Source organism: Myxine glutinosa, chromosome 10 (genome assembly GCF_964187855.1).
Source record: "Myxine glutinosa chromosome 10, kmMyxGlut1.1, whole genome shotgun sequence".
NCBI lineage: Eukaryota > Metazoa > Chordata > Myxini > Myxiniformes > Myxinidae > Myxine > Myxine glutinosa.
In genome coordinates this window covers 33,803,509-33,820,309 of record NC_136270.1, presented here as the reverse complement: position 1 = coordinate 33,820,309, position 16,801 = coordinate 33,803,509, and the positions used below count along the sequence as shown (strand labels likewise).

Below are 16,801 nucleotides of genomic sequence, written 5' to 3'. Positions count from 1 at the left end.
CGCTCGTGCAGAAGTACTCACCGCCACCTGCTTTTTCTCCAGGTCTCCACGTTTGTGGTGGAAGTCTGCAGTTTTACATCAAGGAAGTTTCCTTGCTTCATGGCGATAAACGACGCCAGGCCTCCTTGTGCCCGAGGCCGTCGGGTTTTCAAATAAAATGAAAATTTGACGTCAGTTCAAATAAAATGTAAGCGTTTCCAAGAAAACGCATGAAAAAAAAAAAAACATTTGCTGACGTGAAGGATACGAATGAGGTATTCCAAAAGTGTGGTGTCCCAAATGTACTTGTAGTATGTATCGATTCCATCGTTGCTGCGAAGGGAAGAAACACGTTTTATAAATGCCAGACCACTACTCCGTTAATATTTCAAGCACATCCTATTTCAAAATGCTGCAAAAGTTTGTGGTATTTGTGGTGAGTACACATACACCAGGTGAGTACAACCAACTCACTACCTTCACGTCTCATATTTCCTGAGTTTACTTTATCTCACCACAACTGTGAAGTGACAGTCGCTGCCACAGTTTATAAGAGCCACCCTTGCAGTTACCCAAGCCAAATTGTCACTACTTTAAAGTAGTGCAATCACCACTCAACACAGAAGCACATTATCCTGCTGCGAGTCAAACAAACTTTAACCATTCCTCAAATACTTTGGGATTTTCGGATGGAACTGATTTACACGGCTTACCAATCATTCAAAGTAGCACATTATTGTGGTGGAGCAGCTCGGAGTTGGTAATCTTTGTTCGAAATCGTACGTTAAACCCCATGGGCCTGGTGCTGCGCTACATCATGTGACTGCACGCAGGCCCATTTAAGCTCATGGTCCAAATATGTGTTAATAACCAGCAACCTAAGTCTCCCACTAATGCAGCCAAAGAGCTAAAGATAGACAAAATGAATTACCTTTTTTGTACATATTCAGTTTAAAAAGAAACTTGAAGGCAACAAGGATTGGCATTTGGTTGGAAGGAGGGTGGAGGGTAGGAAATCGACAAGTAAACGAAAAAACATGTTTTAGGGCTACAAACGTTTTCGTTAAAAGAAGTTTTAAACCTTTTTTTATTATTATTACATTTCGATGGATGAAAATGTACCAGAAAAGAGGACCGTGGGCCAAATTTCATCTCTCTAGCACATATGGAACCTAGAAAACGAACGGCTCAAAGATTTTAAACAGGACAAACAAAGTTCAGATGAAGTTCAATAAAAGTGTAAAAATAGCAGTGGAACGAAAGACTAATTTGACTGAACGTTATGGAGCAAAAGGGTGCAGAGCAGGTCAGGAAGCAGAGCAAGTCAGGGCCAGGGAATGAAGCGACGCATATTACAAGGCCTCGTTATATGCAAGGCATAAAAACAAGCGTGCTACAGCTCTACCAGCAGAAGAGGAGGGAAGTGAAGGTGGTGCGTTTCAAAGCACACGTGACAAATCCCACCTGTTTTGTTCTTGCAGAGCCTTGAATGCTGTGGGATAATCGACCTCCTTGAGGAACTGGCACAATATGCCCGCCTTCTCCAACCACAGGTACACGGGTTAGCAAATGACAATGACAATTCACGAGACTATTACATCAGTTCAATGGGGGTGATATGAAACACATGCATAGAAATGAAGATGAACAAAGCTTTTTCTCTCCCACCCCAAAAGAACTAAATAATTCTCTTAATACTGACCTGAGTGTGACAGCCAAGGAGCGAACAACACTTGATCAGCTGTTTGAGCACCTGTGAATGAGACCGGGTGGACAGTCTCTATGCACTTTAAAAAGAAGACGAACATTTATTTATTTATTTACTTACTTATATTTACAATGAATATAACTGAGCATTAAACATTGTGGAATTTCCGATTCTAATACAATTCGTTAAATCACAATCCGGTTCCGCACGTTAACTGGTGCACCATTTTCCGCTCGTCAAAATGAAAGAGGCTTATGTGATGTCGGTGCATGACGTCAGTAATGCCTCAATTGGCAATTGGTCATCAGATATATGAAGGTATTTCACCTTGAAAAACCTGCTCCATTCTCTGAAGCTTCACAGGTCTTGACATATTCATTCATATGATTATCCTAACTCGTTATTAGTCCCCTACCGGTGTACACCGGAGGGGACTATAGGTTTGCACTCCGTCCCTCCGTCCGTCCGTCCGTCAGTCCGTCCGTCCGTCACGCAAAGAACAGTTTTCCGGACTTTTTTCTAAACTATTAATGCTAATGATTTCAAACCTGGTACATGGTTTCCTCATGATAAGTTACAGATCAAGTTCGAACTTCACGACGTTTCGATCATTTTTGACAAAGTTATGGCAATTTGAACTTTGGGAATGCTGATAATTCTGATGATCAACTCAGTGCCATTTTAAGTTTTAATTTCCTTTAAAAACCATTTTCTCTGCAATAATTGGACCGATTGAGATCAAATTTTCACCATGGGGGGGACTCGGCCTGCAGAATATTTTAATGGTAATTATGACGTCACAAGTCACGTGGTTCGGCCGCCATATTGTTTTTCGTGAAAACACGAAAACCCCTTTTTCTCTGCAACGGCTGAACAGATCGAGGCCAAACTTTGCAGGCAGAATCGCATACCCATGACGAACAAAAAAAAGTCAGCGAGCATGACGTCATGCATCACATGGTTTCAGAGTTATGACGTTTTTAAGCATGAACCTTTAAAACCGAGCCCCTCCCTCATTTTTGATCCAATCGAGGGGAAACTTCACAGATCTGTTCAGCATGTCAATCCACTAAAATGTCATTTTGGAATTTGCGATAGGTCACGTGGTTTGGCAGATATCGTTAATTAAACGAAAATATTTTTTTAAAATGAATATCTCCTGAATCGCTAGTACCTCAGACCGTGAGTGGTAATTATATAATTCACACAGTGCAATACGTGCAGGCTGCTCCACGGAGCGACCTTGCGGGCTTCTCAACGAGGCGAGGCGTGACACACGTGTCTCAGCATACCTCAGATCAAGTTTGAAAACCAGCATCAACTGTGCATAATTTGCATATTCGATCATTTTTGACAAAGTTATGGCACTTTGAACTTTGGTAGGGGACATGTATTGCAGCGCAATACTCAGAATGCTTGTTCATGTTAACTTTTGGGTGCTCGCCACTGGTGAGCATCATTGTAGATGTACTGTATTTTTAGTTTTTTAAGACTTTTCCTTTAGCATTTTTTTTATTAGCAGAGCGTAATTTTAATCTGTGATCGCAGAGTAAATCAGAGATAACAGACTTTGGGTTGTCTCTTCCTGGTTGGATTCCTGACCCAACTATAACCACTCACACCCTGGTGCTTTGCTGGCATGGCCCCTGCATCAATTAGTGCACCATCTTTGGAATGGATGTTAGAGCAGCTGTCTCATCTGCTGGTGACATTGAAGATCCCCGGGTGTCTTTCGCAAGAGCTGGTCATTGTGCACTGGTGCCGTGACCAAACCCTAAATTCCTGCACTGACTTCTGCTGGGAAAGGCAATGGCACGTCACAAAGTGTTCCTTGCCAAGAGACTAATTTGGCAGCATCACAAAGTGTTCCTTGCCAAGAGACTAATTTGGCAGCATCGGTGCACCACATAGTGTGTGGACTCATCAATATTCATCTGAGATCCCAGAGGCCACCGAGGTCCCAAATGGCACACAGATGAATCACTCTGTTTGCGAAACAGGATGGCAGTTTAGAGCTTTACTTGCTCGATGCGTGTTTACTCCCCTCCTTCCTTTCCTCCTTCCCTGTTTGTTCATTCCCTTGATGTTTGTCCCACTGTCAGTCAGTCAGTTCCACCTTACTCTTCCACAAGCCTTGCTCCTGTAAAGGGAAAAGAAAAAGAAAAAACTGCAGGTATCTGTCGCCATTTACCTCGGTCACCGAAGGTGGATGGAGGTTATGTTTTCACCCCTGTCTGTTTGTTTGTGAACAGGATATCTCAAAAAGTTATGGACATATTCAGACGACGTTCGGTGGACAGGTTGGACCTGTGACAAGGACGAATTGATTTCATTTTAGTGAAAATCTGGATCTGGATACTGGAATTATTTAAGTGATTCTGCACCATTGACAGATAGGGCTAAAAACGATATAAAGAACCACGTTGAGGCCATTTTTCCCCGCAGAGTAGGGGTTGGCCTTTTTTGGGCAACATGGTCCCCTTTTTGAAGCAATGTTTTTCAGCCGGGATGCCCTTCCTGCCACCAACCCTGTTAGTCGCCTCTTGCGACACACGCAAGGAAGTATTGCGACACGGATACTAGTGAACTGGTACTCAATTTGCCGACCTCGGAAGGATGACAGGCTGAGTCAACCCCCCTGGCATTAATTCAGCAATCGACCAGGATTCGAACCCAGGATCCTGGGATCCCAAGCCGGCACCCTAACCGCTAAGCCAACACCAGGCTCAAAAACGATATATATCACGATATCTCAAAAAGTTGTGCATGGATTATGACAAAACTAGGTGGATGAGTTGGGTGGGTAACAAGATCAAGCAGATTCGATTTTGGTTAAAGTCCGAGTGTAGATCTGGCCTATCAGTGGGATACAAAACAAACCGTTCAACCTGGTTCCGTTCTAGTTCCATACGAGCTGGTTTATTTGGAGAAATGCTAGAACTTAACCTAAATTTAATGAAATGCAAGTCAATTTTAAGCGATGAAAAGTCAATTTTCAGAGATGCATATCGAGCTGCGACAATCGTGGCATTTTACATCATTATTTTTTTCCCCACCAATTTATCCCAAGAAGACGCTTAAGAAATTTCATCTTGATCGATGAAGTTCTGTACTTGTCGAATTATGACGTCATAAGGGAGGCACTTATGACATCATCATTAACATATGTTATTCCACATGGAGAATTATTTACAATGAGCCATGTCTCAATTTTTTCTATGCAGTGCTTTCGGAGATATAGAGGTGCAATTTTTTTTCGGTTTTTCCAAGATGGCGCGCATACCACGTGACCTATGACATCATAATTATTTTAAAATTCTACAGGTAGAGTTGCATCTATGGTGAATATTTCCTGTCAATCGGACCAATGGTTGCAGAGAAAATTATATTTATTCTGTGCGGACAAACAGACAAATAAAGGGACTTAAAAGCAATACCCTCTCCTCAGGTGAGGATAACTAGGAAGTGAAAAGCCTGCATGGTATACAGGTGACCCATTTCACATTGAATATACTTCTGGATACATCTGCATCAGCAATGTTGCTGTCAAGTTACTTCAACAATGTTTTTTTTTGTTTGTTTTTTACAAAGCAATGACAGTACAGCCCAGAGTTCTGGGCCTCTTCCTGGCTGGTTATGTGACATTATAACTTGCCTGTTCAGTAAGAACTTCAGGGGGGATGGGTTTGTGGAAGAGTTCGGAGCTAACAGAAGCAGCCTGCAGGTAATGGTGTCGAGCTGCCGCATACTGGCTTGTGGCTACGGAAGGTGGGACAGAATCAAAAAGCATCTTTAAAGAATAAGGTGGCATATGTCACATGTTCATTGTACATTGTAAGAGACCAAACAAATCATAACGCATGAGAAAAGCCTGATCCAAAAAATTAAAACCTGATGATTAATTGTTTGCTGCAGGCCTGGACCATTGTAGAGATGGAATTCACACCTCCCATCTCCCCGCCTTCTACTCCCTACCACAACTTTCCCTCTACCCTTTCTTTCCCAACATCACGACCCAGATGAACAATCTCCTGTGACAAACCTGTTTTTTTAATGCCATTAATAATTAAAATACAAGAGCAAAGTCAATGGCACGACATCAAAAAATCCCCACGCTTTCCACCTAAAGCAAAAAAGTTCCACCAGGAACGACCCAATATAAAATTTTGAGTTAACATTTTTTCCCCGTTTTGACCCCTGTGACACGGAGTCCCCACCCCCTGAGGTATGAATCGGGGGTCAAATCCAAAAAAAGTTACAAATTTCATGCACCCCCTCCCCCAAGGTTGACTGCTTAATACAAAGTTTCCCAAAAAAAATAAATAAAGGAATTGATGTGAGCACATCCTAATTGATGAGACATAACCAAGTCAGCAATATACTTTACACGAAACACAAAAATATTACCGTAAAAAAAAAAGATAGTGGTCTTAAACCAGTGAACCCACGATGCAGGTTTACCATACAGTAAGGTAAAGTACTCAGCCTCCGTAAGTGAAACACACCAAAGTAAAAGTCAGCTTGCGTGATGAGCCATGACGGGTTGTTGGGATCAACATGCAGAGCATGTCTCAGCAACTCCTTAATCGTCATGGAAACAGCGTCCACATCCATTGCCTGCAAGCTGGAGCAGAATGCTAAGTTTGTGTGATCAGTTGGGACTATTCAAAAACAAACACTGCAAAACGATCGAGTCATAACCAGCTACAAGAAGAGGTTCCAGAAGATGTCCTTAAAAATTGCACAAAACAAATGCAAGCAGCTTCAAGCTTCAAATAAAGTTGCTTTAATAAAATGAGAAAGATTGGTTATTAATCCAAGCTTTGCTTCAGGAGGTTATGAATGGAAATGAAGACAAGCGTTACGCCTAGGTCCCCCGTCGTTGAAGTGATGTGAGTTGACAAAGTGGAAGACGCAAGGCGGCCATCTTGGATTTTGACGTGGCGACCCAATTTTCAATAGCGTTCTCCCTTATGCCTAGATACACCCACACCCCAGATTAGAAGTTGGTACTTCGCTTATTTTTCAAGATATTCCGCTCACAAGGTTCAGACACATATATGGTGGCGGCCATCTTGGATTTTGACGTGGCGACCCAATTTTCAATAGCGTTGTTCCTTATGCTGAGATACACACACACACACACACCAGATTAGAAGTTGGTACTTCGCTTATTTTTCAAGATATTCCGCTCACAAGGTTCAGACATTCATGGCGTCAGACATACATGGCGGCGGCCATCTTGGATTTTGACGTGGGTTGCACCCACACACCAAATTAGAATTCGGTCCTTCGCTTACGCACGCACGCACGGACTGAGGGGAAAACCATAGTCCCCCTTTCGCTCCGCGGTGCGACGGGGGACAAAAAGGAGCTTGTTATGTACCAGTGGGATGTCATTGCTTTACGAGTTTCAAAATACGTGGCTTTTTCATGTTGTGTAAAGCAGGTATTAGGGCAGTAAGGAAATATGCAGGATGACAAGCGTTTGTTTGTTTAATTGGGTGTTGGTCCAGTTTTGACAATAAGCACTGCTTGGCTCCGTCATCAACACCAGCTCCAGTAAATCATTTCATCCGACCCCTTCAAATAGGCAGATCTCCGGGGTCCACAACAATTCTGCTTATGCTCACACCCAGCTACCTTTCCTTTCATACGTAGCACATGGGACTGCTCGTTGCATAATTTGCTTTGGGTGCCGCTGATGGAGTGCCCCCTGGATATTAGAGCAATCATTTGGAATTTGGCCATTGCTCTGTCAGCTCAACTCCTCTTCGCGAAGTACACCGTGGGATGTTTAACGTCCACCAACTAATGCAGCCAAACAGGACGCCCAGTTTAAGGTCCATCTGAGGGACGGTGCACACATTGATGAATCACTCTGCATGTGAAACATCAGGATGGCAGTTTATACCTGGGTCGAGATTCAAACCCAGGCTAGACAGCTCAGAGGCAAGTGTGCATACATCTAGGCTATCCTGCCAGGCTACATCCAGCTGAAGTCATGTTATTCGAGCAATGTCATAATGCAATATATTGTTGCCGATATGGGATTTGGCCTCCATCCATATCCGCTTGTAAATATTCCCCTATTTCCCCAACTATCCCCAATCCCCCATTCCCTAGTCCCATTGTCTGTAAACAACACTCTGTAGCCCCGACCTTCCCCTTTTTCCCCCATTAAATGTCGTGCCCAGGTTCACCGCATCTCACGTAGACAACTATAGGACATCTTGCTAGTTATTCTTAGTCTATGTCAGTTAAGGACTCGTTTCCATTAATTCTGACTCTTCGTTGCACCAGAATGTGATTGTATGGCACCAGTAGTAAGTTTAGGACCTCCCAATACCTCCCCGCATCTCTTCCTCATGAAACAACAACACCAACAACAACAACAGCGGCGCGGGGAGTGCGCGTCCTCACTCCGGCTTGGTTAGCCGCCATTGACCATGTGCTCCGACGGGGTTACCACACAGGGGCTCACTGTCAGCTCCTCGTCAAGGGCGGAGCCCGGTAACCCCCCCGCACCCAATAAGAAGCGGCGGACCGATTCCATCTGGGGCGGAGCTAACGAGCCGAGGGCGTGTCACTCCCCGCTGGATATGCGCAGGAAGACGGAGGTGACGTCAGATGCGCCTCAGCTTGGAGAAGAAAGGACGCCACCTCCAAGCGCTAGATACCTCCCGCATCTCTGGACCGGACCGAGTCGATTCTGCCCCTGAGCCAAGGTGCACCTTGAGCCATCGACTACCTGCCCCTCCTTGCCATCAATCCCTGTGTGAGTCAGTCTTGTCCCGTTTGTCTGTGGTCTGTCGGGAATAAGATAAGACCGTGTATAAGTGCCCACCTTTCTGTGCTGTACCTCTTGTGCCGTGTAATCTAAACGTTCTGCAAACCCATATTATAACCTCCTCCGGAGGTCTTGAGAACTGTACCCCTGGTGTCGTGTCATTTAACCCAGCCGTTGTGTCCTTTCCTTCATTGATTTAGCATAGCGCGATTCGGCCAATGTTCGAGTGTAATCGGGTAACTTGTGCGAACACGGCGGCCATTCCGCTCGGCCCACCATAACATCTAAGTCATGTCCGTAACAATATTGTCCGATGGCCTATGTTACCTATGTATGAGCAATATACTGCCCTATGTTTCCAATGTTGTTCTCCTTGTACATCAGAGCAGAAATTTGGAGCTTTGCCACAATACTGGTACACAATAGCCTACTCTTTTCAAAAAGCTTTTCTTTTTTCCATGCATCTCGACTTTGTATGTCAAAAAAAATAAAAAGCACTCTGGGATCTTTCACATCCACCAAAGTTTGCAAGCAGATTTTACCCCCAGCTTAAAATCCAAAGGACTGTGAAGGATGGTGTGTATGTGTGTGTATACTCATTGATGTAATGCCCTTCCTATAAAGCACCACAACGACAGTTAATAGTCCGGTCGGTAATGGAAACCAGATAAGACAGCTCAAAGGCGAGTCCACTTCCTCCACCAGCACAATATCATAATAATAAGAGGACACCCACTCCCTGTAGAAGTGACAGGAAGGGCCATGTTATTATCCTCTCTCGGGTATATAGATCACGGTAGATATTGGCTCTGGTCCATTATTCTGTGATGGATGTGATAAATATAGAATGCCTCAAGGATGTCGGGATTCCTCCACATTTCTTTCAGTTTAATGTTAAACAGCAGTAGCGACTGTTAAAAAAGGTAATCATATGTGTTTGTGGTTTATAATATTTTTTCGATTATTTATGAAATAATCTCAGAGTGGGTCCCGGTGTTTGGCCATCCGTCCGTATGTACGTACGTCCGTTAACATTTGACTAAAACATCTCCTCACAAACCACCTGACTGATATGGACCAAATTTGGGACAATGCATCAGGATAGCAAGGTCACATGGGGTTGTGCACCCCATCAGCATGAACCAACTATAGATGGGGTCAAAGGGGGTTTTGCCCCAAATATTGGCATTTTATTCAAAAATCTTCTTCTCAGAAACCGCCAGACAGATTCAGACCAAAGTTACCACGGGGGATCGGGAGCATGCCCTCACCTTAATTTGTGCTCCTCATGGTCATATCTCCCCTGGAAAGGGGGCCATGATGCGCCCCCTCCTCAAATCTCTCATTTTCACTAAAACATCTCAACAACTACCTGAGGACCAAGTTTGCTCCAATACATCAGGACAGGAAGTTCTCATGGGGTTGTGCTCCCCATCCAGATCCTCCCCTATAAAAGCGAGTAAAAGGGGGGGTTTGTCCCTAATTTGGGTATTTCATTCAAAAAGAAACCGACCAAACTAGCCATGCGACATCAAGATCATGCCCCAACCTAAAATTGTGTCCTTCCCAGGAAAGGGGCTACGGGTTCCCTCACCGAATCTTTAATTTTCCCTAAAATGTCTTCTGCTCCCAAACTACCCGACCGATTCAAATCAAATGGGACAGGATGCATTAGGACAAGTAGGTCGTCTTGGGTTGTGCTCCTCATCTGGATCCGCCTCCTCAAAGGAGGTCCTAAATTTGGATTTTTTTTTTTTTCAAAATTGTATCCTCTGAAACTTACCACCAAATTCAAGCAAAACTCACTTGGAGACATTATGACCAGTCCCAGATCTAAAGCAGGGTTCGTACCCTTTTTGGTATCTGAAATTCCATGACTTTTCCATGACCCTTGACTGATTTCCCATGACCCCACACAGGCATATTTTACTCACCCCCTACCTCAAACCACATCAGCAAAATTATGCAAATTGTCAAGGATTTAAAGTCGTCCACTATCCTGCTTCAGTTGAATAACAGATTAGGTAACTGTTAACATGAAAATGTGGTGGGCTGGAAATAGAAGGCCTGTAAAGAATAAAGCAGGCCAGATATCAGAACTGAAGAGAGACCGATCATTTTACTGCAAGAGAAACAGCTGGTGTCATTCTGTGAGAGCATTGGTTAAGCTGTCCTAGTGTCCTGTGCTGCAGTTTCGCAATGTGTCAATGGGAAATTGCATTCCGAGTACGAAATTAAAGACTTACGAACGCTTCTCAGGAAGCGGATTTGGACAAATGCCACGATTAGCTGTCTTAACACGGATATACACCTGAACATGGATTTTGCGCAAGGTGGAAAACCCTCTTAGGGAGTAGGGCAAATTAAGTCGCTACGTCCTCCATCATGTGACCCTTAGTCCACCTGTCAAGTTTGGTTGAGATCAGATAAGTAACGACCGAATGTATCACGGTCAGACAGACATACACCAAAATGCATATTGTTATGAATTTTGGGTAGGGCATATATCGATCCAGGTAGATCTGCATAGGTATTATGTTCCGCCTGTCGTGATAGGGAACCTTACCTGCAATAAGTTTGTTTAGGTGGTTTGTTCGGATTAAGTGTATATCTGTGATCATACAAGGATGATCGTGTGATAGGTAGAGTAGGGGTTATGCTAACTCCCCGGTAGGTCAAACCTGTGATCATTCCGGTGTCCCGTATGGCAATGCACTCATATACATTAGTTAGGCCCAATAGCGCACCACATTAATTAATTCCCCCTCCGCCACAATAACAAAGGAACTGACGGAAGAACAGACCGGAAACGACTGCGCACTACGGCGGCATGGCAGGCAAACATCGATCAGGCAGGCAATAACCACGCCCAGAAGGACCCGTGATTGACAGGGGTGAGGGGAGAGTAAAGAGTAGGTCGCCAATTGGCAGAGTAGGAAAGGTGAAGGACGTGCCACACTGATTGGCCACCGACCGATGACACCAACACCAAAGGCGCGAAGCGCTCGGCCAATCCGAGAGGTGGGCGCGAAAGACGTGCAAGAAGCGACGCACTGGTTAGAGGGGAAGAGAGCCGACGTCACAAGACGGCCAGTAAAACCACTCGCTGGCCGACATTTCCTTCTTCTCGTTTTTGGATTCTTCCTGCCCAGACCTCTCTCTCTCTCTCTCTTCCCTTCTTGCCTTCTCGTTCCCGTTTGACCTTTGCGATGGAGCGCCGACGATCATCCTCCCCTGTTGTTCTGGCTCCTGGTGCCTGCGTACGAGTGCTGTGGCATGGGACGGACCGTGCAGCTAGGCCGGTGTTCGCGCCAACCGGAGCTGCGGTCAGACGACGTGCTCGGACCTAATGATTCCTGACGGACGATGCATCCAGACAGAGATAAGCCCGCATCCACAAACACAACGTTTGTTTTATTTATCCTTCCATTTGTGCTGTAGTTGAAGTCCGTGTGGGAGCGCTCCATTATAGGGGTTTAGTTTTTACCGGCTAGTTTCTTTGTATTGGGGTCCGCCAATAAAGCCACGTTATTTTTGTATCTAAAATTCGCCTCGGTTTGAGTTTCTTTTCAAAGGGTGACGACATTGTCTGGGCCACACAGGTAAGTCAGCATCCTCCACCCCCCCCCCCCCCCCCACACCCCTCGCGTATCATCCGCCATTGATTTGGATAATGCCTCAAAGTAAGCTCGATTGCCATCCGTGGCGTACTCTTGGTGTTAACTGAGAGCCAGCCACAGGACAATATTTTAGTATGATAGGATTGTGTGGATGTTGGAGAAAGGAAGAATGACGAAGTTATTATCAGCATAGGGTGAATAAGCATGGAATTGGAAAATCAACTTAATTACAGGACCAGATTGGATGGATGATCCTCCTCATGCCGTCGGGCACACAAGGCTGCTGAGACAGTTTCATTGGCTCAAGGGTACTATCCTGGATGGGCCGCCACTCCAACAAAGGATACGCTACTGGCTCACTCACAACAAGCTGCTAGTCATTTGGCCGACCTCAGAAGGATGACAGATTCAGTCGACCTGATTGGTGTTAGTTTGGCACAGCTGGCGCTCAAACTCAGGACCTTAAGATCATAAGCCAAACGACCTCAGGCGTAAAGTCACCAACAAGGACTCACTGGACCAGATTGCTGCTTTGTATATGCAGCGTTAGAGTGACAAGTAAAATCCACAAAACTGCCATAAACCATTTAAAATGACTGATCGGTCTTTTGTCTTCACGCTAATTTGTATAATGGAAATTGAAGAGAAGTTTTATCCCCAATCCATTTTAAATCCTCAACATCTTTCCTGAAATTCCTAGAAGTGTTCATTTGCTTTATACCGTGTACCCCTCCCTCCTCCCCCTTCCACAGATCTCCCGATGTCCCTGTTCTCTCCTGTTGTTGTGCTTGTGTACTTCTGTCTCTCCCGCTCCCTTCATTGTATGTTTTATGTGTCTGGGCATGTTTTCATGTTCAATGTGTTAGCTCTTACACGAGCCTCGATTGTGTGTACGAAAAAAACAACCAAAAAAATCGGTTTTCTGGGTCACAATGCTGCTTCACAGTGCTACAATGTAATACATCATATACAGATTACACCTTGTCCAACTAGTCAGGTTTTAAAAGTATAAATAAGAAAGTACACATCTTGGAAAATAGATGACACGTTCATGATCATAACTCACTTTGGTAAAGAAGATGGCCACGAGGAGATGAATTCCACGCTTATATCATTTACAATCTCATCCTGAAGAGTTGAGAAAATAAAAGGAACATAATAACACAAAGTTATGCAGAGAGTTAATAACATTCAGCTTCGCAAAATAAATGTATGTAATTATGGTATCTGAAGGTGTATCTGATATTTTTTAAAAACATTTAATTTAGTTCTGTTTAGGGCAGAGGAGAACGAGCACGACTGTCTGGGGGATAACACTTACGTTTTAGAACCGGTTAACACAGATAAACCCAGTGGACACAAAGCTATTTCTGCGTCATCACAGAATTAAGCATAAAAGTGAGGAATGACATGCTGAGTCAACCCACCTGGTGTTATTTCAACGGAACGGGGCAAGGGATGAAACTCAAGACCCGAACATCTTAAGCCAGCCACTTTAACTGTTGAGCGAACACGAGGCTTTCCCCAGAGATTACCCCGTCACATCAAATGATTGCTACCCGACTCTTCTTGATTTTCAGGGTAAAGCTTCCTTTAAAAACCCCGTCAGTTTGACATTCCACCATCATTGCTCAGTCGTGCCCTTGCATAAAACTACATAAAAATGCGGCTTTCGCACATGGTGTTTCGTTGTTATATTGAACACGAATATCTAAACAGTTCAAAGGTTTAATTTATTTTCAAATCACAACAGCAACAAACATTGAATGGTCAAAAAGGTTAGAGAAACGCGTGGGAAAATAGAAAATGCTAATTTAAGTCGCCATTGCATGTGTACTCTCCGACACCAACATGACCTTAGGAGGGAGATAGTTGCGTGCAACAACAGTTATGGACTTTACAGCGAGCTTTTGCAAGACCAGTTCATCCCATAATTATTGCAAAGACTGCACCAAACAATGTCTTGATCAGGACAATCGAGCTCCATTGTTTTTCTGGAAAGGCCCGCTGTAACATTTTACTTACATTTACATTGTAACGTAAAACGTTTTACAGAAAACCACACCATTTGTGTAAAATGGTGTGGTTCACAGACGTGCAAACTGATGAAAACACAACAGATACACTTCTCTTCGATCATCATCGTCATCGTTGACAATTGATTTACTTGGAACATAAAATGGTGTCCGTTTAATCATAAGGATGCCCGTTTCAAAAGCTCGTGTTTCTGGAAGGAAGAAGAAGGAAGATGAAGAAGAAGGAAGCGGAGGAAGAAGAAGAAGAAGAGGAAGAAGAAGCGAGCTTTAATGTAGTGATTCCAACGATAACATTTATTATTTTACCACAGAAGGAACCATTTACAAAGACACGAGAGGTGGCGCACAATAGGAAATATAGTAATGCTTCTCAAAGCAATAGAAAAATATATGAAGGGACACAGAAGGAGCACACAAAGAACAACAACCATAGTGGCGCCAACAACAATGATACGTTATAAAATATCCTTTTTCGCATGTTGTAATTCACTTTACATCCTCATTAGCACTCACAAATTCAGAGACAAAGTACGGTAAAACGGCAGGCCTGTCTTCCGATTCATGTTCAAAATTCAATTTGAATTAGTTTTTAGTCGATCATAAACTACGACCACCTTTAGAGGCCATTTCCCCCCACAGAACAGGGGTTGGCCTTTTGCGGGCATCGTGGTCCCCTTTTTTGAAGCAATGTTTTATGGCCGGGTGCCCTTCCTGCCGCCAACCCTGTTAGTCGCCTCTTGCGACACACAGGGAATTACCAGTGAACTGGTACTCAATTTGCCGACCTCAGAAGGATGACAGGCTGAGTCAACCCCCCGGCGTTAATTCAGCGATTGACCGGGATTCAAACCCAGGATCCTGGGATCCCAAGCTGGCACCCTAACCGCTAAGCCAACGCCATGCCCAGTCGATCATAAACTGACAATCATAAAATGATCAGCCGTATGGACAGCCATGAATGAATTGTTTAACCCCCCTTTTTGCTTCGGTGCGTGGGGTAATAAATTAAAAAATACACTACTGGTCAAAAGTTTTAGAACACCTCAATTTTTCCAGTTTTTATTGAAATTTACGCAGTTTAATGTCTCAATGTACTCTGAAATTAAGCAGAGAACAAATAAACAATTGGAGATAAAAAAAGAAATCAGAGAAACATTTTGTTTAACTTAATTTAAATTTTTGACTCAGCAAAGTAGCCACCTTTTGCAGATATAACCGCCGAACACACTCGTGGCATTCTTTCTACAATGGAAATCAAATATTGTTCGGGAAGTTCTTCCCAACACTGTTGCAGAAGTTCCCATAAATGTGTTGAACTTGTAGGTTGCTTTGCTTTCACCATTCTGTCCAGTTTATCCCAAACCAGCTCGATGGGGTTTAAGTCTGGAGACTGTGCTGGCCATTCCATGATTTGAAGCCTACCGTCTTGTTCTTTTCCTCTAAGGTAGATTTGACACAGCCTGGAGGTGTGTTTAGGGTCATTATCTTGCTGTGGGATGAACCCCTGACCAACTAGGCATATACCAGAGGGTATTGCATGGTGCTGAAAAATGCTGTGGTCGCCCTTTTGGTTGAGGGTGCCAGTCACTCTGTGCAAGTCGCCGACTCTGGATCCAGCAAAAGGGCACCAGACCATCACACTTCCTCCTCCATGTTTGACAGTTGGTGTCGCACACTGAGGAACCATCCTTTCGCTTACTCGACGGCGTACATAAACCCTGCTTGATGAACCAAAGATTTCAAATTTTGATTCATCGGTCCATAAGACCTTCTTCCAGTCTTCAGTAGTCCACTGGCGGTGCTTCATGGCCCAGGTAAGCCTCTTTTTCTTATTTTGCTTTCTTAGCAATGGCTTTCTTACTGCCACTCGACATGTCAAACCTGCAGCTCGAAGACTTCTCTTCACAATTGAAACTGAGACTTGCTTACTTCGACCAGTGTTAAGCTGTGCTTGAAGCTGTTGTCCTGTGAGCCGCCTATCACTCAAGCTATTGACTCTCAGAAACTTGTCTTCTGATTCTGTGTGGCTTTGGGTCTGCCAGACCTCTTCCTGTCAGTTTCCTCCAGTTTCCAAGTGCCTTTTGATGGTGTAGGAAACTGTACTCACTGACACCTTGGCTTTCTTTGCAATTTATCTAAAGGAAAGACCTTCACTTTTAAGGGTTATAATGGTCTGTCTTCCTTTGTTAATTTGTACCATTTCAGGTTATTCACTGGACTTGAATTGCTTAAATTTCAATAAAAACTGCAAAAATTGAGGTGTTCTAAAACTTTTGACTGGTAGTGTACTTCTTCTTCTTCTTCTTCTTCTTCTTCTTGTTTAACAGCAACAATTATTCCTATGTTATTGTGTGGTTGGCCGGTGGAGGTATGGCCCAAGTCGTTCACCAAGCGGCTGGTGAGGCCTGTTGTTCGACAAAGGTTAGGGCAAGAATTTGAAATTTGGCTATGGTGCCGGCGATAGCTCGCCTACTCTTCACGAAGGACACCGTGGTATCTTTAACCTGCACTAAATAATGCCAACAGACGACCACCCAGTTTAACGTTCATCCGAGGGATGGTACACACATTGATGAATCAACCTACGTGTGAAACACCGGGATGACAGATTATAGTTAGGATGAGATTCAAACCCAGGCTAGACAGCTTAGAGGTGAACATGCGTACC

At 44.0% G+C, this 16,801-nt stretch overlaps 1 protein-coding gene across 1 annotated transcript in view; it reads right to left on the bottom strand.

Moving 5' to 3' along the window:
• Positions 1–16,801, bottom strand: part of INTS8 (integrator complex subunit 8) — a 100,907-nt gene that overhangs the window by 929 nt on the left and 83,177 nt on the right. Inside the window, exons 20-26 of the mRNA XM_068127435.2 lie at positions 13,164–13,225; positions 6,193–6,311; positions 5,343–5,446; positions 1,682–1,732; positions 1,444–1,517; positions 248–312; positions 22–65 (exon numbers count right to left, since the gene is read on the bottom strand). Coding sequence (XP_067983536.2) covers positions 22–65; positions 248–312; positions 1,444–1,517; positions 1,682–1,732; positions 5,343–5,446; positions 6,193–6,311; positions 13,164–13,225 — 519 coding nt within the window. The remainder of the gene's footprint in view (positions 1–21; positions 66–247; positions 313–1,443; positions 1,518–1,681; positions 1,733–5,342; positions 5,447–6,192; positions 6,312–13,163; positions 13,226–16,801) is intronic.